The sequence below is a fragment of the Pelophylax lessonae genome (genome assembly GCF_965119305.1).
Source record: "Pelophylax lessonae genome assembly, chromosome: 1".
Lineage (NCBI taxonomy): Eukaryota > Metazoa > Chordata > Amphibia > Anura > Ranidae > Pelophylax > Pelophylax lessonae.
The window spans coordinates 139,795,871-139,817,140 of NC_138768.1; the positions used below are offsets into that span (position 1 = coordinate 139,795,871).

At 44.4% G+C, this 21,270-nt stretch overlaps 1 protein-coding gene across 1 annotated transcript in view; it reads right to left on the reverse strand.

Moving 5' to 3' along the window:
• The window catches only part of BDP1 (BDP1 general transcription factor IIIB subunit), a 219,527-nt gene that overhangs the window by 154,093 nt on the left and 44,164 nt on the right, over positions 1-21,270 (reverse strand). The window contains exons 9-10 of the mRNA XM_082243266.1: positions 5,625-5,765; positions 1,733-1,987 (exon numbers count right to left, since the gene is read on the reverse strand). Coding sequence (XP_082099392.1) covers positions 1,733-1,987; positions 5,625-5,765 — 396 coding nt within the window. The remainder of the gene's footprint in view (positions 1-1,732; positions 1,988-5,624; positions 5,766-21,270) is intronic.

A 21,270-nucleotide genomic window follows, 5' to 3' on the forward strand; every position in this document is an offset into this window, starting at 1 on the left:
GGACACACAAACAACACCGTCACCTTAAAGTAAAACTAAAACACACACTGTATAATTGACATTGTCAATTCAATTTCTGTATATGGATGATGGCACTGAAATTATTTTATTTAAAAAAAAAAAAAAAAAAAATCGAAGTAACTTTTTAATTGATATACAGCTGTCACATGACCCAGATCTATCCCAGCCTGTCTGCAGGGAAACATAAGCAGAAGGAGCTTCTAGTCCTCTGCTACTGGTCACATGTTAAACACAATCTTTGGAATACAGAGTAAAATACATAATATCAATGAATGGTTTTAAATTGACAAAGATTTGATTTCAAAATCTATTTGTATTAGTTTTTGGAAATAACATGGTGTGGGCAGATTTCTGCCAGTCACAGACTGTCATGCCCCTCCAGCCTGTGTCTTAAAATAAGAGGGAGGTGAAGCCACCATCAATCAACATGCAATATCTCACCCCCATTGTGTAGCTGGTTAGTGGACATGGAGGAGGAGGGAAGGAGTGGGCTATCATTTACCACTGTGTATACGCCCACATGTGTGACTATAGTCACATGGGCTGTTCAGATGAGATAGGGAGGAAGTGTTCAGCATAGAAACTCACAGAAAACTGAGCATGTGCAGGGTTTCCACCACAACTGCATAATCCCTAGCTTAAATGGGGACATGAACAGAAGGTGGAAATAGAGAGTAGCAGGATCAAAACAGAGTAGCAGGATCAAAAGCAGAAAACAGAAAACAAATCACATAGTGACTGAGGGAGTATGAAAAGCATGTAATACACAATTTATTGATAGTTTTTCAGGATGTGGGTTTAGTGCAATAAAATTGCTATGAATTTGCATGTTTTCCCTGTGCCTGCTAGGTTTCCTCCTGTTTCCTCCAACACTCCAGACATGCTGGTAGGTTAATTGGCTCCTGTTTAAATTGGCCCTAGTTTGTGTATGAATGCGAGTTAGGGACCTTAGATTGAGGACAGTTACCGATGTGAATGTACAATATATATGTAAAACACTACGTAAACTGACCACACTATACAAGTACCTGTAATAAATAAAATAAATATGGTACGTATCCAGACAGATGTTGATTGTCCAACAACATGATGGAAGCTGTGGACGCTTGTGAAGCCACCCTGTTCTACTTTCATAAAGCAATCATCATGTGACTAATTACCACCATCTATAAAGTATCAGTTTAGCTGTGCCTTCAGCAGCCTTAGCAGAATGAGACAACAGAGGTGGGTCCATAGCCTCTGGCACAAATTTCAGTGGCTCCTGCTTCAATTAGAGTCCCTGTGTGAAGAGGAAGAGAGAAAGAGAAGAGATACAACCATGCACAGCACTGGATCTCTTCTCCGCTCTCTTCCCCTTCATACAGGGAAGGGGAGGACAGAGCAATATAGAACTTTTTTTTTTTTTACCCTAATGCAAAAAGATTTAAAAACATGTTTAGCTTTAGTATCACTTTCAGCTTTTCAATCCTTATTGCATGGTTTCAGAGCTTAATCCTCTCCTACAGCTCAGCACAGGCATATTTTTCCATCAACATATAGGACTTTGGCATATTATTGATTACCGGTCTCAGTAGTGCTAGTTACTGGGCAGTTGAATTATAATGCAACATGTCTGCATCATATAAGGATTAGTTTGCTGGTCTATTCCCAGCAGCAAGTTGTTTTTTTTTTTTGTATACAAATTATCAAGACACATGAGTATAGCACTCACTTTTTCTGGGCTTCTTTGGCAATGTAGTGATATCTTCAGGTGAGGACTCGTGGGTTTCCTCTTCTGGCTCTTTAGTGTCTTTTTTCTTTCGGTTCCTCCTCTTTTTCCCAGGGACATTGTCTGATGGCAACAAGCATTCCTTAACACTCACAGAGCCTTTGTTCTCTTTTTCTTCTGTCCTAGTATCAGCTCCTTCACCATCTGACAGCATAGCCATCTCCTCATCACTAAGAGCATGTTCTGCTGCAGCTTTATCTGCACATAAGAATTCATACGTTTCAGTGTAAGAACCTTTGAAATTCTACACACATTAGCTGACAACCAGAGGACGGCTCCTGGTTTCTAATATTCAATAAGAAGCAAGTTATACCTCTCAAGGTGAGACGATGTACATTCACTTTTCTGCAGACACCAGGTGCTGGGTAGGTCTGATTTCAACCAAAATAGCATGCTATGTATTCTGAAGGATTACCACTTAACTAAAAACTTCTTTTATAACTGCGAAGAAGACTCGTGCTCTTGAGAAAGTGTTTTATGTGGCACAAAACACATAAAAGCATGATTTACCTGCCAGTTTTCCTGATCTGGTGATCATTCTGTTTACATTGCCTGGATTATTACGTCTTGAACAGAAACAGCAATATCTACTTGCTGTAATTCCAGTACTCGGTCACTACTCTAATATGAGTGTTGAGTGCCCTCCACCACATTTGGGTGTTCAAGCTCAAATACATACATAAAATACAATGTGTATATATATTTAAAAAAATAATATATTGCAGCTTACCAATTTGTAAATTTAGTGGCTTTTTCTTAGGTTTTCAACCTGGTGATCTGGCCAATAACAACCCCCCTGTCTTAAGGTGCCTCCACTCTGGATGGAGGAGCAAAAGAGACATATTTGTACAGCGGCACTGTCAGTTTGAGGAGAGGGTAGCACTAGATGAACTAGCAGATTTCGATGGACTTAACAATGAAGCTGAACTCCAATTAATCCAAATTTTCCCTTCAATATATCTTATTGGAAAGACCAGGTGATCCATCATGCAGAGTTTTTTTTTTTTCGGATCAAATATTTTTTATTAAAATGTTTGAAGGTTTTACAAAAACATACACAAACAAAAAGAAAGAAACACAAAAAAACTCAAACATAAAAAGAAAAAGAAAGTACAGTTCAATGGACAGCAGCATCACATTCCTGAACAATTCTGACATACTACAATCTTTAAAGCAGGGGTGGGGAACCTTTTTTCTGCCGAGGGCCATTTGGGTATTTTTAAAATCATTCGGGGGCCTTACAAAATTATCAACTTAAAAATGTGCCTGTTATATTTGATCAAACATTTAATTAACTCACCCCTAATGTGATAGCTGCAACTGTTTCTCTTTGGTGAGGTGTGAGATGTTAGCTGGTATTGATGTTGCTACTGGCAACTGGTTTTCCAGGTTTGCCCCCCTTAATGCAGAGTGATTAGTGCCCAATCAATGCAGAATGATTAGTGCCCCCCATCAATGCAGAATGATTAGCGCCCCCCCATCAATGCAGAGTGATTAGTGCCCCACATCAATGCAGAGCGATTAGTGCCCCACATCAATGCAGAGCGATTAGCGCCCCCCATCAATGCAGAGCGATTCGCGCCCCCCATCAATGCAGAGTGATTAGCGCCCCCCATCAATGCAGAGTGATTAGCGCCCCCCCCATCAATGCAGAGTGATTAGCGCCCCCCCATCAATGCAGAATGATTAGTGCCCCCCCATCAATGCAGAATGATTAGTGCCCCCCCATCAATGCAGAATGATTAGTGCCCCCCCCATCAATGCAGAGTGATTATTGCCCCAATCAATGAAGAGTGATTAGTGCCCACATCAATGCAGAGTGATTAGTGCCCCAATCAATGCAGAGTGATTAGTGCCCCCTATCAATGCAGAGTGATTAGCGCCCCCATCATTGCAGACTGATTAGTGCCCCATTCAATGCAGAATTATTAGTGCCCCCCCATCAATGCAGAGTGATCAGTGCCCCCATTAATGCAGAATGATTAGTGCCCCCTATTAATGCAGAATGATTAGCGCCCCCTATTAATGCAGAATGATTAGCGCCCCCTATTAATGCAGAATGATTAGCGCCCCCATCAATGCAGAGCGCATGGGGATTAGAGAGCCTCCTGATTACACACAGAGCAGGGTTCTTCTACTTACCCGGCGTGGGCACTCTTATACGAAGTCACGCCTGTGCTGTCTATCATAGGTAGGAGGCGTGACTTTGTATGACAGCCACCGCTCCGGGTAAGCAGAGGAACCCGCTCTGTGTGTAATCAGGAGGCACTCCCCATCCCCTTCCCCTCCGGAGGCAGCCCAATGGCAGGGCCGGATCAGATGGCTTCGGGGGCCGCATTCGGCCCGCGGGCAGTAGGTTCCCCACCCCTGCTTTAAAACATATGGTGAGGAAGTCACAACAAAGTTTCTGCATAAACAAAACAGGTCTATTGAATCCTGCACATTGTTAATTTGTTGGTATATAGGAATTATACCATAGCATTCAGTCTCATTAGGGCAGTAAAGTGGTTGTAAGGGTAGAAGGTTTTGTTTTATCCTAATGCATTCTACGCATTAAGATAAAAAAAAAACCTTCCGTTTGTAGCAGCCCCCCTAATACTTACCTAAGCTCATCTCAATCCAGCGATGTTGTACAAGAGACTTGGCTGTCCGGAACGCTCTCTCCTGATTGGCTGAGACACAGCAACAGGCGCAATAAACTCCCGTTGCTGTCAAAGTCAATGAGCCAATGAGGAAAGGGGGGGGGGGCATGTCTGAATGGACACACTGAGCTGTGGCTCGGCTCAGGTGCCCCCATAGCTAGCCGCTTGCTGTGGGGGCACTCAGCAGGAGGGAGGGGCCAGGAGTACCGAAGAGGGACCTGAGAAGAGGAGGATCGGGCTGTTCTGTGTAAAACCAACTGCACAGAGAAGGTAAGTATAAAACTTTTGTTATTTTCAAAAAAAAAAAAAAAAATAGACTTTTGTATCACTTTAATAGTGGTATAAATGGTAACATCTGAAAAACCCAGCTTCAGGACAGAGCAGTACAAAATGAATGAGTCCAAAGCTAACTGACTCACAACAAAGAGAATTTGGTAAGAGGAAGGGGGGGGGGGTTCAGTGGTAAATGGTCTGTCTAAACACTAACTGGACAACTTGCTCTTTTAAAGCAGAAATAAGGTTCAGCTGAAACTCTCTGTGAGCAGGCAGGCTTTTTATAGCAAAAGAGACATACAAATTCTCTTCTGCAATGAGCTTCACCTACCTGCTTGATCACAGTGATACCCAGAATGTAAGCTGAGCTGTGTATGTGCATCTTAGCTTACAGCAGCCGGCCCGATCCTGTGTGCCAGCTTAAATAGCTCCTGCATGTGCAGCCAATGAAGAGGCCTGAATACCAGCACACAGGAGAAGATGCCAGCACCTTGGGGACCATCAGAAAGGGGAGTATCTCTGCCTTTTGTTTTGCTTTGAAGGAAGTTGGAAAAAAAAAAACAGACTTACTGGCAGGTTCACCAGGTAAAACTAAAGGTAAAAAAGGCTAAAAAAGGTAAACGAATGCAGCCACCACAAATTGGTATGCTACAATACATTTTTTATTTTGTGCTTAATATCACTTTAAACCTTCAGTATCTTTTAAAAAAAAATATATATCGATTTTGGGCTGTTGATCGTTTAAAACATGCTTTAATGAGAATGTACACAAATGTACTACTGCTAAAGGACAGAAAATATAGATACCCTTGGAAAACACCAATCTGGTCAACCATCTGTTTAACAAAGATTTGACAATCTTTATCCAAATGTTCTATTGGTTCCTTAGCAATTTTTAAACATTAAGATTTATTTATTACCTTTCGATTTCTTGCGTGGCTTTGCTGCCTTTTTCTCACGTGGCTGCCGGACTTTTGGTGCTGTCCGTTTTTTCTTTGCTGCCTCAAGAGCTTTTTCAAGACGCTTACTGAAAAATACCAAGTCAAAATCCTTCTTCTCTTCTGGGGACAGAAAAACATGAACACAGATAAACCTTTGGACTAAACACTAAAACACAACCATTCCATGAACATTTTTGTGCTAAGGACAGTCAATGTTTTGGTGAAGCATGTATAAATGAAGTCTACTCTTGCCTCTGGCAATCAAGCCATTGGTGGCAGCTATGCGAAAAGACCCTACTATAGTAGGTTTTACAAGAGGAGATCTGAGGATAAATGAGTTCTATATGTGGACAATGCCCTGTTTTTGGGTGACACTTCTGTCTCACTTGAAGGATTGATGGGACTAATTGAGGAATTCAAAATCTATTTGGACTTCGCAATTAACTGGAATAAATCCACTTTACTACCTACTGACTCCATCCCAGGACCCTTCCTGCCTGCTGCCTCCCAAATTAAAGTGGTTATAAAAGTCCAAGGGTTTTTAACTTAATGCATTCTATGCATTAATGTAAAAAAGCTTCTTGGTGCAACCCCCCTATACTTTACCCAAGCCCCAAGTCGATCCAGCAATGTTCATGAGAGCAGTTTCTCTCTCCTCATTGGCTAACACAGCAGCAGGAGCCATTTGCAATTGCTACACAAGTCTTTTCATTCTGCAGCTCTGTAATTTTCATTAAAATGCAATGCAATATGGCAACCTGGAAGTGTTCTGTAAACAGATGGTGTACAAAGTGTTCCCCTCTCCCATCCTAGAAATGTCAATTCTTGCTTGTGTGATTGGCTTACAGACTTTACAAGAAGGCTGCACTTTTTTTTTTTTTTAGAAGTCACTCTAAGCCCACGTTCACATCGGTCCGATTTGACATGCGATTGTAAAATTGGAGGCAATTGCACTGTCCGAATCGGTGCGACGACCAATTCCCAAAAGTAGTTTCTATACTACTTTTGGTGATTTTTCGGGGGGGGGGGGGGGATTTCCATGGACACCTGTGCAGGATCTGTCAGCTTTACTTGCATATTTTAAAAACAGTGTGAACCTGGGCTAAAGGGATGCAGACTTTGCCACTTTTCTCATTAGAAACCTGTACGTGCAGCAGCAGATAGATAATTATAAAATCACTCACATTCACACTTACTTTGCACATACACGCAGACAGGCATTTCTTCAGAACAACAAAAAGGTAGGAATCGGTTTGTTAAAATCCTTGCAGCGCACATAGATCACCCAGAGGGGAATTTTTTTCCCTCAAAAGTGAGTTACCCTTTAAAGACTTCCAAATGTTGAGGGAAGAATTTGGGATGCCTAATAGTTGCATCATGCAATACTAGCACAAACCAAACCTGGCATGCGGCCTTCGACTGTTCCCTCCATGCCTAATGTATAAAGCTCTACTACAGCATTCTATGAACAGTATGACTCCTAATTGTAGGGAGCATTGGCAAACATATATCGAACCCATATCTGATGATGACTGGACAGATGTCCTAAATGTGTTTCAATTTTCACTCTCCAACACACAGAAACTTACACAATTGTTTAAAGGCCAAATTTGTCTTTGGAACATGTATCCTGTTCCAGCTCCTGCTGCAAGTTCCCCTTCATCCTCCTAGATGTGACAGCAGGAGGGGAGAGGGGAAGTTTCTCCCTGCACCCGCTGTCAGTATTTAAAACAGCGATGCTGTGCAGAGCTCCACCCACAACGCTGTGTCATGCATTCACAGTTTCCTGTGAACGAATTCCTACAAAGTACAGTTAGCCATTGTGGCTTGTAGTTCTCAATAAAGTGCAAAGGCGCTGGTGATCACGCTCATAGGCCATTGATTATTCCTGCCATTCAGTAACTTTCTCTCCTTATGAGGTAGGAGCAGACAGCTTAAAAGAGTGTCTGCAGGATCCAGGCATTGCACCTGAAATTTGCTGATCGCGGGTGCAATGCCTCACAGATTGTAGTGTAAAAAAATTATAAATGCACATTTTTTTTACACCTGCACAAGGTGTAAGGCGAACTCATTCTTTCATAAAAATTGTTCTGATGGCATAAATTGTGCACAAGATGTGAGGTGGACACAGATGCAATGATTCATTTGCTTTGGAAATGGCTGAACATTTTTTGATAACGGAAATTTACTCTTGACACCATTAATACAATTTTTATTTTTTTTAATACCAATCTGCTACCTGGTCCAAAGATTTGTGTGTACTGCACTGGCTGGATGAGGAGAAGTATACTCTGCATACGACTATTCTTCATTGATTTATAGCACATAAACATTTAGTGCAAAATTGGATTTCACCAGCTTCCTCCATTCACAATCAGTGGAAACGCTGTTGTGAGAAAAATAGGCGTACCAGCATGGTGTTGCCCTATCAAATTTTTTAAAAGTTGTAAAAACTGGTCGGAGATCAATAAGTTAGCTCCTACACAATTAATTCTCGATAAACTACTAAGCTAGGCTTGATTCTCCTTCCCTCCAGTACCACTGACCTCATACTTTTTGTAGGACGCAAGCTACATATTACATAAATAAACACGCACACTACAAACCGGATTCATTTTATCTGTGTTTATTATTTGTCATGGTTGTATGGCATAAGGAATGCAAATTTCAAAATTAGAGTAATTTCTTTATTACAATGGGTATTGAATAGTGTAGCAAAGGAAGAGCAACAAAAACATGGTAAAAGGATACCGGTACTTTAACAGTTTAAAGTGAAGTGATATTGTAAGCTCCACACTGGTTTACCAATAGAGCAGTAACAACAACTGTAGATTAAAAGGATAAGTTCACCTTTTTATAACATGTTACACCCATATACAAGATGTAACATGTTACAAATTCACCAGCCCCCTCACCCCCTCCGGCTCCCCATTGTGACAAGCGGCAAGGGATCTTCTCCCCCTGCTTTCTGTCACACTCTGCAAAGAGTTCTGCGAATAGAAATTACAAGGTCTGTCAGCCTTTGCAGCTTTTGTTGGAAATGGAATATGCCTTCAGACAGCAGCAGTCTGAGCATACAAGTCAACTAGTATTTGTGCCACATCCTAAAGTTTACTTTTGGAAAACATGGAAGACTGGGAAGGAAGGATTTTCTAGGCACGTGGTATAATTAAAATATTATTTATTAAATTTCACATAAAAAGCAAAAAACATATAAAGAGACAAAAAAGCGCACACAGACATTGTATTCAATGTAAAAACGATTAGGGCTCAAATATGGGCTCACTAATCATATATGGAACATACAGCAGTTCTTGCAAATTCTATTTTATACACAGATAGATAACTGTTATACAAATCCTTGATAGAGTAGAGGACGTATAGCATCAAGGAGATCCTGCCAGTGGTTGACCCAGAGTATAGGTACCGTCCAGCCAGGGTCAGCTGGTGTTGATAAGTTTTAACAGTTCACCTGCTCAACATGTTTCGCCTCTCATTAAGGCTTCATCTGGAGCTTGTGTATGAGTAAACTCTGTATATTTATTGTGCAGGACCAACTTGGCGGCGGTTCCCCATCCGGAGAGTTCATCATGGATGTATAAGACAGAACTTAAGTGCCTAATTTATGGGCTTATTTTAAATGCGCACATGCAAGCATCTAAGTTGTATTGATCCATCGATGGCAGCCAGGTATATACTACCCCTGGGGCAGCTTTACACTTGAATACAGATTTCATAAGATACCAAGCTCTGAGTAACCCATGATTGTCTCTTTGTTACTATCAAAATATGTTGCAGAGATATGAGTCCTGCACAATAAATATACAGAGTTTACTCATACACAAGCTCCAGATGAAGCCTTAATGAGAGGCAAAACATGTTAAGCAGGTGAACTGTTACAACTTATCAACATCAGCTGACCCTGGCTGGACGGTACCTATACTCTGGGTCAACCACTGGCAGGATCTCCTTGATGCTACAAGTCCTCTACTCTATCAAGGATTTGTATAACAGTTATCTGTGTATAAAATAGAATTTGCAAGAACTGCTGTATGTTCCACGTATGATTAGTGAGCCCATATTTGAGCCCTAATCGTTTTTACATTGAATACAATGTCTGTGTGCGCTTTTTGTCTCTTTATATGTTTTTTGCTTTTTATGTGAAATTTAATAAATAATATTTTAATTATACCAGATGCCTAGAAAATCCTTCCTTCACAGTCTTCCATGTTTTCTTTGCAGCTTTTGGATTGTAGTCCTCAATGAACTACTATGGTGCTGTTGAGCGAAGTTGTAGCTCATTAATGCTACCTGTTAGTGTGTAACTGCTTAGCTGTATGATGTGCGGCCAAACAGCTTACACACAGTCTGCAAGAGCGGGTGCCATGCTTTTCAGGCTCCCAATAAAAAAATGTAGAAAAATAATAAAAGGCACATTTTTTTACCCTTTTTTTTAAAGGCGAACTTATCCTTTAAGGCAGTGGTTCTCAACTCCAGTCCTCAGGACCCACTAACAGGCCAGATTTTAAGTATTACCTTGGGGAGATGCAGACTAGTACTGCAATCACTCAGCAGCAAATGATATCACCTGGGATGTATTTCAGGTATCTTGCAAACCTGGCCTGTTAGTGGGTCCTGAGTACCGGAGTTGAGAACCACTGCTTTAAGGGTTCAGAGCACAACAGTTGAGTGCATTTAAATACCTGTACTGGGTGTTTAAAATATTTAACATTTGTGTGTGGTTTTGTTACAAGCCCACTGTTTGGGGCCCATATGTAATGTAATGTGAAAAAAAAAAAAAAAAAAAAACCCTTAATAAAATGTATGAATAGAGAGAAAAAAAAAAAAAAAAAAACACATGAAATCTAGCTCTGTACGATTACTATGAGACTTAAGCCCCGTACACACGAGTCGAAATTCGGCCGTGAATATTCGTCCGACGACCGATCTGCCAATTTTCGGCTTGTTGGTATGATGCTTCTGACAACTGACTCAGACTTTTCGGCCGAAAAAATTCTGGTGTGCAGGCTATACAATTTTTGTCCTCCGTCAAAACACGTCTGATTTTCGTGCAGTCAGTACAGATTTCGACAGGGAAAAATCTTATGAGAAAGACTGGGCATGCTCAGAGAAGAAAGAACACAAAGAAAGCAAACCAACACAGGACATCACTTCTGCAGTAGAATTCTGTCGGTCGACAAAATTCGTGTGCAGTCTAGAGCACATTCCAACCAACAAAACCCCCCTCTGGACAAAAGATGGACGACCGGTCGGCGGAAATTCGTTGCGTGTGTACGAGGCTTTAAGCTAGGTACACACAGGCCAAAAACAGTTACCAAGATGTCCGACTGAAAGGACGTGTTCCCGGAGCTCTACTGAAGAATTATCCTGTTTTTCTCCTGTATGTGACTTTTATCACCGACGAACAGCTCTTTACAGCGCTACATGTCTAACAGGACCTCCGGGCGACAGAAGAGGGGTAAGAAAATCCACTTTTCTCCAGAAGCAGACAGTATACCCAGTACTGCGACTCCGGAGGCAGTTAATCCCGCACACCACTCTAACATGGCCTCCTAGATGGACCTAGAGGAGACGGCTGCTCTTACTAAGCCCGGAATTGCAGAGCTCATGGCTTCCAAGCCGTGCTGACTAATAAGATAGAGGCCATACAGCTGGATATTGGTCTAATCTGGCAAGACCTTGATAAGATCCGGTCTCAGCTCACCTTGGCGGAGCAGCGAGTCGGCCACGTGAAGGACGAGGTGGCAGAGCACTCTACGAGTCTCCGCTCCCTGCTGACCAAGCTGAGAGCGCTCAAATACAGGGCTGAGGATGCAGAAAACAGGACCCGTCAGAACAATCTCAGGATAGTTGGTATGATGGAGGGAGCTGAAGTGAAGAACACGACTGTTTGTGGAAGAACTGTTACGCTCCTTATTGCCAGAGGCCCAGTTCTCCCCCTACTATACTGTGGAGCGCGCCCATTGGGTACCGCTGAGGCCTGGCCCAGAAAGATACCCTGATTCTGAATTATCGGGATCTGGATGAAGTGCTGCGGGCTGTTTAGGTTGCTGGAAATGTATCCTATTGTAATAGCAAGCTTTTGATCTTTCCCGACTACGCAGTGGAGACGCAGAAGCTATGCCGATCCTTATTGCCAATGGCAATAAGTACAGAGTCCTTTTTCCTGCTAAACTTTGTGTGGTTGATGGAGAAACAGTTTGCTTTTTTACCTCTCCCAAGCAGGCTGCTAACTGGCTAGACACTGTGCCCCTGCATCGCTGAACTCGGCTGCGTGAGGATGGTTTTGTCTCCCAGGTCTGCTTTTTTAAAGGGGATTCTCCTATGTTGCAGGGCCTACTAGAGTTGCTATTACCTCTACTTAATGTAACACTTACCACCTGCCTTTTATCTCATGCTGCCAGGAGGTATTAATTGCTGTGACAGTTTGTTCAGGTCCGTCCCCCCCCCCCTCCCTTTTGTTTAACCTTTTCTTTTTAGGAGACACTGGTTTATCAACTGAACATTCGAGTTTGTGCCCCTGGCTTGGCCCAGGTGATTAAATATACTTTATCCTTTAGACTCCAGCATCTCCTTTTTGTAAAAAGGGGGCTTATTTTATTTTTTTTACCTTTGGAAGACCGTTTGTTCCTCGGACTATGATTAAACTTGTGTGAAATCCCTTCAACTGTGTGTTTTGTTGGGTTAAAACCCCTTATTATAAGTTGGTAGCTCCTATGGGGCTCAGTTTTGGGATCAGGCGCTGCTCAAGGCTCTGGGTATTGCAGGGTGGGGGGTTGGGTTGGTCGGCCATTGTCAACTGCATTACTGTTTTTTTTCCCTTGGTTTATTGTTTTTCCTTTAAAATAGTATGTTGGATTGCACTACATTTTCTTTTGCCTCACTTCTATGGTATACATGGTACTTTAGTAGGGACAAGGGGGGAGGAGAGGCGGGACTTTAAATGAGACGCATGGTGGGACTAACCATGCGACTCCATCCCTAAATCATGTAGAACAAAGTAGAAAAGTTGGGACTTTATTTGAGAGACATGACCATGACAGAGTTGGTAGAATAAAATATCACATTTATTGCACTCATAATGGAAAACAAATGGCATGAATTTTGTACAAGATGATACATATGGTATGTATAAAGCTGGAGTAATAAAGATAATGAATAATCCCCAGAACAGCTTCAAAGAAACCAACATAGCAATTGACAACCATGGGAGTATTGGAGTAAAGTCATAACATCCATAAACTAGGAGTATTGAAGTCATAACATCATAAGCTGACGCGTTTCGTGACATAATCCCGCCACTTCTTCAGAGCAGATGCATGATCCATATCTAAAAATAGACAATATACATATAAGGTATTACAAAGGATGATGGTTAGTGGAGGCTGAAAAGGGGGAGAGTGAAGGGAGGAATAGCCCCCACAATCCCAACTTACATGGTAGCCATGGCAACGGCTGACACTGGAGGCGGAAAGGACCCAATTGTCTCCCCTGGGAGCTGAGGACGCTGAGGATCGCGGCAATAGCAGAAGGGGCCACACACCAGAAAATGTGAGATAGAAGGAACTGTTGTACTCTTGATGGTAACAAGTATCTATATCAATGATTACAAATAAATAGTAAAGAAATATATATCGTATGAAGGGCCATAATATAGCTTACATCATAAGAGTAAAAAGTATAGGAAGGGGATGTAATGTATATATGACGTGTGAGGGGTCATAGTACAGTTTACATAATACGAGTAAAAAATTATTAGAAGGGGATGGAATGTATATAGAGTATAGCTATGGAATAAAGAAAAGAAAAATGGTGAAAGTAAATGTTATATATTGTATATAACATTACTTGCATGATATTTTAAAAATTAAAAAAATATATGTGGGATATAGACTGTAACATGTATAGGATAAAATGAGAATGTGACTGAAAGAAGAGTGTAAAAAAGGTATTGTTGAAGGTTAGGAGATTGGACACTAAGGTGAGTAAGGAAAGTATATAGTGATGGGAAGGTGAAGTTGTGGAGAGCCCAAAGAATGAGTATCCAATTAAAAGCAGGATTCCAAAGTGAAATTAATTAAGTGCAAGTAATAGTGAAAATGGGGTTAGATCCCCCTGATTGGCTAAATATGCCGAAGGGGTAGTCATGCAAAGTAAATAATAGTCCAGGAATAATGTGTTAACCCACCAAGTGATAAGGATAAAGGGAAAAAAGTAAGTAGAGTAAGTACCGAAAGTTGTAGCTGAACGAGGTGTGCCTCACCACCGCCAAGAACCTCCGCCTCAAAACGTCCAGCGTCACGTCAGTGCATATGTAGAGAGAGCCGCAGGAACGGCAGACATGCTGGACCGTCCGGCAGACTCCCTCTTATGCACTGAGATTTGCAACAGTCGTCGGCATGTGGGCGTCACACGCCGGCGCAGAGCGTGGCGCCGATGCGTGGTGGCTCCCCCCCCACCTCCGGAGCAGGGGAGAAAGGGAGGGGGGCATACAGCACGCATCGCAGCTCCCAGGGGGATAACGGGAAACAGCCCGCCGGCCACCCAGCAGTGCCAGAGCATCCATGCAAAGCAGCAAGACAAAGTAGCCAATTGATTGTCAAACATGTGTACAGTATATTGTGTATCTATAAGACATAAGAAATCAATTATGTATATTACAGCCTGTGTGCTTGACTGGGGTGCGCAGAGCCCCCAACTGGTCCAGACCCAGTCTGTATGACACAGTATACACTGGGGGACAAGGACCATCGCACCCAGTCAATGCACAATCACATGGCTGCAAAAACCTGTCAGTAGAGGTCATGTCTCTCCATCCCTAAATCATTTGGGACAAGGGGGGGGAGGAGAGGCGGGACTTTAAATGAGACGCATGGTGGGACTAACCCTGCGACTCCATCCCTAAATCATGTAGAACAAAGTAGAAAAGTTGGGACTTTATATGAGAGACATGACCATGACAGGGTTGGTAGAATAAAATATCACATTTATTGCACTTATAATGGAAAACAAATGGCATGAATTTTGTACAAGATGATACATATGGTATGTATAAAGCTGGAATAAAGATAATGAATAATCCCCATGTCTCTCATATAAAGTCCCAACTTTTCTACTTGGTACTTTAGTATTGCGCTGTGGGGATCCGTGTCTGGACGTGTTGCTCCCTGCATAGCTCCCCCTTTAACTGGGTGGCAAGTCCCTCGCTATGATTCCTTATATTATGTTTTTATATGGCTAAGTTCTCTATTTTGTCATGGAACGCTAGCAGCCTTATTTCTGCTGTGAAGAGATCTCTGGTATTTACTTACCTTTGCAAATTTAATCCCCACATATGCATTCTTCAGGAGACTCACTTGCTGGATTCCCATTTAATAAGCCTTAAAAAGGCGTAGGTGAATGTGCATTACCATGAGACTTATTCTACCGATGCCAGGGCGGTGAGTGTCCTTGTTCACAGGTCCTTACAGTGTACTATCCTAGATGTTAAAACTGACCTGGGAGGTAGATATGTGCTACTCCATGTTTCCATAACAGACGTAGCCTATGTGATTGTGGGTTTATTTGTGCCACCACCTGTTGGCCTTCAGCTTTTAAACTCAATTATGCATTTGGTTGTTCAATACGGGGTCCCTAATGTGATGATACTGGGAGATTTTAATTTTACACCATCCTGGGACCTGGACAGGCTCCATCCCTGTGCCACTCGGACTACCGGCTTTTCCCAGTGGGCATCCACCTTTGCTCTTACAGATGTCGGCCGCCACCTCCACCCACTTGATCGGGAATTAACCTGTCATTCTACAACATACCGCACTTTTTCCCGCATTGACTTAGTTTATGCCTCCTCATCGGCACTGCAGTAGGTGGTGGCGGCAGATTTGCTGGCCAGGGGGATTTCGGACCATGCCCGCTTCTGGTGTCAACACCGCTGGCTACTCCTGGGGATGGTGGGAGTTGGAGGCTGTCCAGGTTTTGGCTTACGGAGCAGAAAATACAGGAGGCTGAGGCTATATGTAATTTTTGGTTATCAAATGAGGACACTACCAACCCCTTAATAGTGTGGGATACCTTTAAATCTTGGCTATGGGGTGAATATATTTCTCGTATTTAAGCCATAAAAAGAGACACCAGTCGTAGCCTAGCCCAGTTAGAGGAGACCGTACGACATAAAGAGGCTGCCTTTGTTAAGAGCCCTGACCGAGCTAGCTATGAAGCGTGGGAGCATGCTTTAATGGAGGTGTCTTTATTCAGGGTAGAAATTACCCTGAAGTCCCTTCTTTCCACCGCTCAACAGGTGTTTGAGTTCGGGGATAAAAACTTCCCGTTAGTGTACCGGTAACGGCCTTTCTCTTAATCCTTCCAGGACGGCCTACATTTGAGAGATTGTGGCTCCGCCTCACAGGAAAAATGGATTTTTGTAAAATCTTACCGTAAAATCCTTTTCTCTTAGCTCATTGACAGACGTAGTCCTCGGTGATTCATCACCCTCGGGTTATGCTGCCCTCCACAGGAGCAGGACTAGACAGGAAAGAAAATGCTCTGGCCACACCCCAGGGGCAGTCCCCCAGGGGTATATCCTCTCTCTCTCTGCTACAGCAAATCAGTTATGTCACAAAGCAGTGTCTAGAGAATTTAACCCAACCCAACTCCAAAACAGAGGGGCGGGTACTACGTCTGTCAATGAGCTAAGAGAAAAGGATTTTACGGTAAGATTTTACAAAAATCCATTTTTCTCTATCGCTCATTGACAGACGTAGTCCTCGGTAATTCATCACCCTCGGGACGTCCCAAAGCAGTACCACAAATGAGGGGTGGGAAAATGGAAATCAAATCCAAATCTAGAAGACCCAACCGGTGCCAACTAGAAGTTTACAATGCTCATCCTTAATGATGAGATTCAACAAAAAAAAATTTTTCAAACAGAAAAAAACCCTCGAGGTAGACTACCGGTCTCCTCAAATTGCGGCCTGCAAAACCTTGCGGCCAAATGAGGCATCCGCCGATGCCATCACATCAATCTTATAAAATTTTGTAAAGGTATGTACCGACGACCAGGTGGCCGCCTTACATACCTGGACCACTGACGCCTGATGGCGGAAGGCCCAGGAAGTACTGAGCGCTCGAGTGGAGTGCGCCCTAACAGGGAACGGAGGACTCCGACCCTTAATAGAATAAGCCTGTACCACCGTCTGTCTGATCCATTTGGCAATAGTCGCGGCAGATGCAGGCAACCCCTTTCTGGGGCCATCCGTGATCACAAAGAGTGAATCCGTCTCACGGAACGATTCCGTAGCCTTCAGGTATACCCTGATTGCCCGAACCACATCCAAGGAATGCAGCGCATGTTCCCGATGATGATTGGGCTGAGGACACAAGGAAGGTAGTACGGTATCTTCATTCAGATGAAAATCTGAAACCACCTTTGGAAGAAAGGATGGCTTAGGATGAAGCACTACCTTATCCCTATGAATCACTAAGTATGGGGACTGGCATGATAATGCAGCCAGTTCTGACACCCTGCGTGCAGAAGTGATAGCCACCAAGAAGGCTACCTTCTGGGATAAAGTAAGCAAGGGAATCTCCCTGATGTTTTCAAAGGGAGGTTTCTGTAGAACCGACAAAACCAAATTAAGATCCCAGGGCGGTAAGGGCGCGCGGACTGGTGGAGCCAGGTGCCGCACCCCCTGGATGAAATTTCGCACCAAGGACTTGGTAGCTAAAGGTTTCTGAAAGAAGATTGCTAATGCTGAAACTTGACCCTTGATGGTGCTCAAGGCTAGTTTCTGCTCAACCCCTTTCTGCAGAAAGGCCAGTATTCGGGTCACCGAATAGGTACGTGGAGGAATCCCTAAAGATTCGCACCACGCGATATAAGTCTTCCATGTGCGATAATAGACCTTGCTGGAAGTCGCTTTCCTTGCTTTAATAAGGGTAGGAATAACTGAAGCTGACAACCCTCTGTCCTTCAGTACCTGGGTCTCAATGGCCAGGCCATTAAAACCAGCGACTGTAAAGCACGATGGAAGATTGGTCCCTGAGACCGCAGACACTCCCTGAGACGAAGTTCCCAAGGAACGTCCGCGACCAGTCTGTCCAAGTCGGCCAGACCGGCTAGACGAGGCCAGCCTAGAATTTCTAGGACCACTGGCGTTGACTGGATCTGAACCAGGCGGCCCTAGAGCTATCTGGCCCCTACCGTCAGTCTGCTCATTCTCTGTTCCCACACATTTATCAGACACCTGATTCCTATCCGGAACGGTGATCTCTTCTGGTTGAACCTCCGGGACCGAAGTCACCTGGCTAGAGGATTCTTGGTCTGTCTGTTCAACCGGATCCGTTTCTTGTGGGGAACTGAGACTAATCTTTGGAAAAGGTAAAGGAAAAGATCTGTTCAGGGAACGGTAACTGCCACTCCCTGTAGTACTTAAATGTTGGAAGGGAAGAATCGCACCGGTAGCAGTGATCGATGCTCGATCTAATGCCCTGAATACCGGTGAAGACGTCCCCCCACCCTCAAACCGGGTGGGGGGCGCACCTTCAGGCTGTGTAATCCTTTGCTTCGGTTTTGGCTGAGTCGGTCTTTGTTTCTCCGACCAGCCCTTCTTGAACCCCCCTGGAGGAGCCTTGCCTTTCCCGCTAGTTCCAGCTGGGCGTACGAACCCTTTATGGGCAGTAAAGAAAGGTCCTCGCTTGTTACGAGGTCCCTTAGCTTTAGCAGCCTGTGGCAAGAAAGTGCTCTTGCCTCCAGTGGCATCCTTAATGATCTCATCTAGGGTGGCCCCAAATAAGCGATTCCCCTGAAAGGGGAGATTCGTTAAGGTCTTTTTGGAACCTAGGTCCGCTGACCAGCATTTCAACCACAGCACACGTCTGAGGATTACCGCTGACATAGATGCATGCCCCAATAGGGGGGTAGCATCCAAGGCTGCATCACAGACAAACTGTAGCCCTTGTATGATTTGTTCCATCAATTCAGATGTTCCCTGGGGGATATCTTTCCCCTTCAGGTCCTGGCGCACCAATCTCGCCCATTCCGTAAGTGTCTGGGAAACTAGACCAATGACAATTACTGGTCTAAATGCTGACCCTATCAGGGAAAAAATGGTGCGGGACTCCGCTTCCACCTTCCGATCCACCGGATCCTTAAAGGACGAAGTGTCCTCTACTGGAATAACCGTGGCTTTATTCAGTCTGGAAATAGGTGGATCCACCACTGGTGGTACCGTCCATTTCTTAATGAGTGATTCCTCAAACGGATAGCGTCTAGCAATGCGTTTGGAAATAGTAAAGGTACGTTTAGAATGCTCCCATTCTTCTTTAATTTTATTACCAAAACACTTGGGTACAGGAAAAACCTTCACCGTCTTGGTGGGTTTGCTAGTACCAAAGGGAATCTCTGTTTCAGTTGCCTCTGCCGGTGAAACCTCAAGTCTTAAGGTTTCCCGAACCGCCACAACTAGCGCGTCCACCAATACTTCTTCCCGAATTATGGCGGAAGTATTACCGTCCTCCTCACTGTCACTGAGGGAACTTTACCTGAGACAACAGCCCTTGCAGAGGGACCTGCAGCTGCAATGACCATCTCAGACTCTGAGTCTGAAGTGTCCGATGATATAGGGGTAGGCGGGGGTCGCTTTCTTGACCCCCGTCCCTGACAGGCCGTCTCCACCCGAGCCACCAAAGCTGCTGTAAATGCATCCATACTCTGTGCACCGGCGGTTCCCGTGGCCCCCTCGAGGGAAACAGGTGGGGGTACTTGTGTGGCAGGGTCCATGATTATTCCAGTAATTACCCGGAAAATTCAATCCAGAATTAAATAAAAAACTTTTTTTTTTTTTTCAGACCCCCAGCGCCACAAAGCCCCTCAGTGTTACCTGCTAGGGATCCCTATCGAGCGAGAGAGAGAGAGAGATAGACCCCCAGGCTCACCACTTGATGCTCAGAGTTCACTGCAACAGGTCACAGCACTGTCTCAACAAACAGGAAGTCTTTTGGCTGGCTGCCCGGGAAGAAAGGAGGCGGCTCCGTCCCTCTGCACGCCTTCCGGCGCCTCCCCTAGCTCCACGAGGTGTTTGAGTCACCTCAAACATGGCCGCCCCCATGCTGAAGACACGAGGCTACGCCAAAATGGCGGCCTCGTGCGATCTACGGCGGTTTGTTACAGCATAGCGGCGTCCTGCAGAGTAACTAGGCATCGCAAAATCTTTCTCTCATGGAGATCAGCTTGACCGGCGGTACCGAACCCTGGCGGAACCGCGTGGCCGTCGGGAGACATGCTTCAGCTGGAGGAATGACCTGGCAAGCCACATTCATGTCCTGTGGCTTCTGACAGGTAGGATACTTTCTATTATCACAGTAAGATTCCAGTACTGCCACATATTACAATCATTTAAACATACTTTGTAATTAGATTGTCAGCTCCCAAACCAAGCCTGCTGGCTTTTGTACACACAAATCACACTCAATATAGGGGGATCTGTGCTATGTTATAGGATAGAGGGGAACCCATCCTTACCATTACAGAGAGGGGCCCGCGTTCACCACAGGACCCGCTCAGGGGAAATGGGGGAACATACTACTCACTGTACCGGAACCAGGCGGGCGCCAACTCCTGACAGTACCCCTCTCCACCGAAGTTGGAGGGCTGTCGACCAATACGGACGCCGTGACTCATGGTCTTTGGCGTTTCAGCGAGACGTCTAACTCGCAGGGTCAGTCCCCGTCCAGTGGGACTATGTCGCGGCCGACCCAGCGCAGAGCTATGGCCTGCACGCGCTCGTAGGCTGAACTAGGGTGACCACTGGATCTCAACATCCCGCCCGTCGCCCAGTTCAGCTTTCTTGCTTGAAGATCTCACAGGAACTCTAGGTATCAAGGTCCTTACTCCTGACTAGACAGAAAAAAACTGATTTGCTGTAGCAGAGAGAGAGAGAGGATATACCCCTGGGGGACTGCCCCTGGGGTGTGGCCAGAGCATTTTCTTTCCTGTCTAGTCCTGCTCCTGTGGAGGGCAGCATAACCCGAGGGTGATGAATCACCGAGGACTACGTCTGTCAATGAGCGATAGAGAAACACAACTAATTTGCAGCTGTTTAAAAGGGTCCCACCCATCCTTAGCTTCAGTAATAGAAAAGTAGTTTCCAACCGAACCTTAAGGAATATAGTTATTCAAACAGCTACACATATATACATATACATTTATATATACATATTCTTTAGAACTCACCACCATCTTGGGCGGGAAGTAGGCCGGCCGTCCTGGAAGGATTAAGAGAAAGGCCGTTACCGGTACACTAACGGTAAGTTTTCTCCCTTCATCCTTCCAGGACGGCCTACATTTGAGAGGATGATAAAGGAATCCATACTGGCCTACCTTAGGGCGGGACCACTGCCTGTAAAACCTTTCTGCCAAAGGCAAGGTCTTGTTGCGACAGTACTTCCACACGATAGTGCTTTAGGAAGGTATCTTGACTGGACCAGGTGGCAGCATGGCGGATCTGTTCCCAGGATGCTCCGGCTTTTTCGGCCCAGGAAGTTGCCATGCCCCTTGTGGAATGTGCCTTTAGACTTGTTGGTGTGGGGGTACCTGACACCTTATATG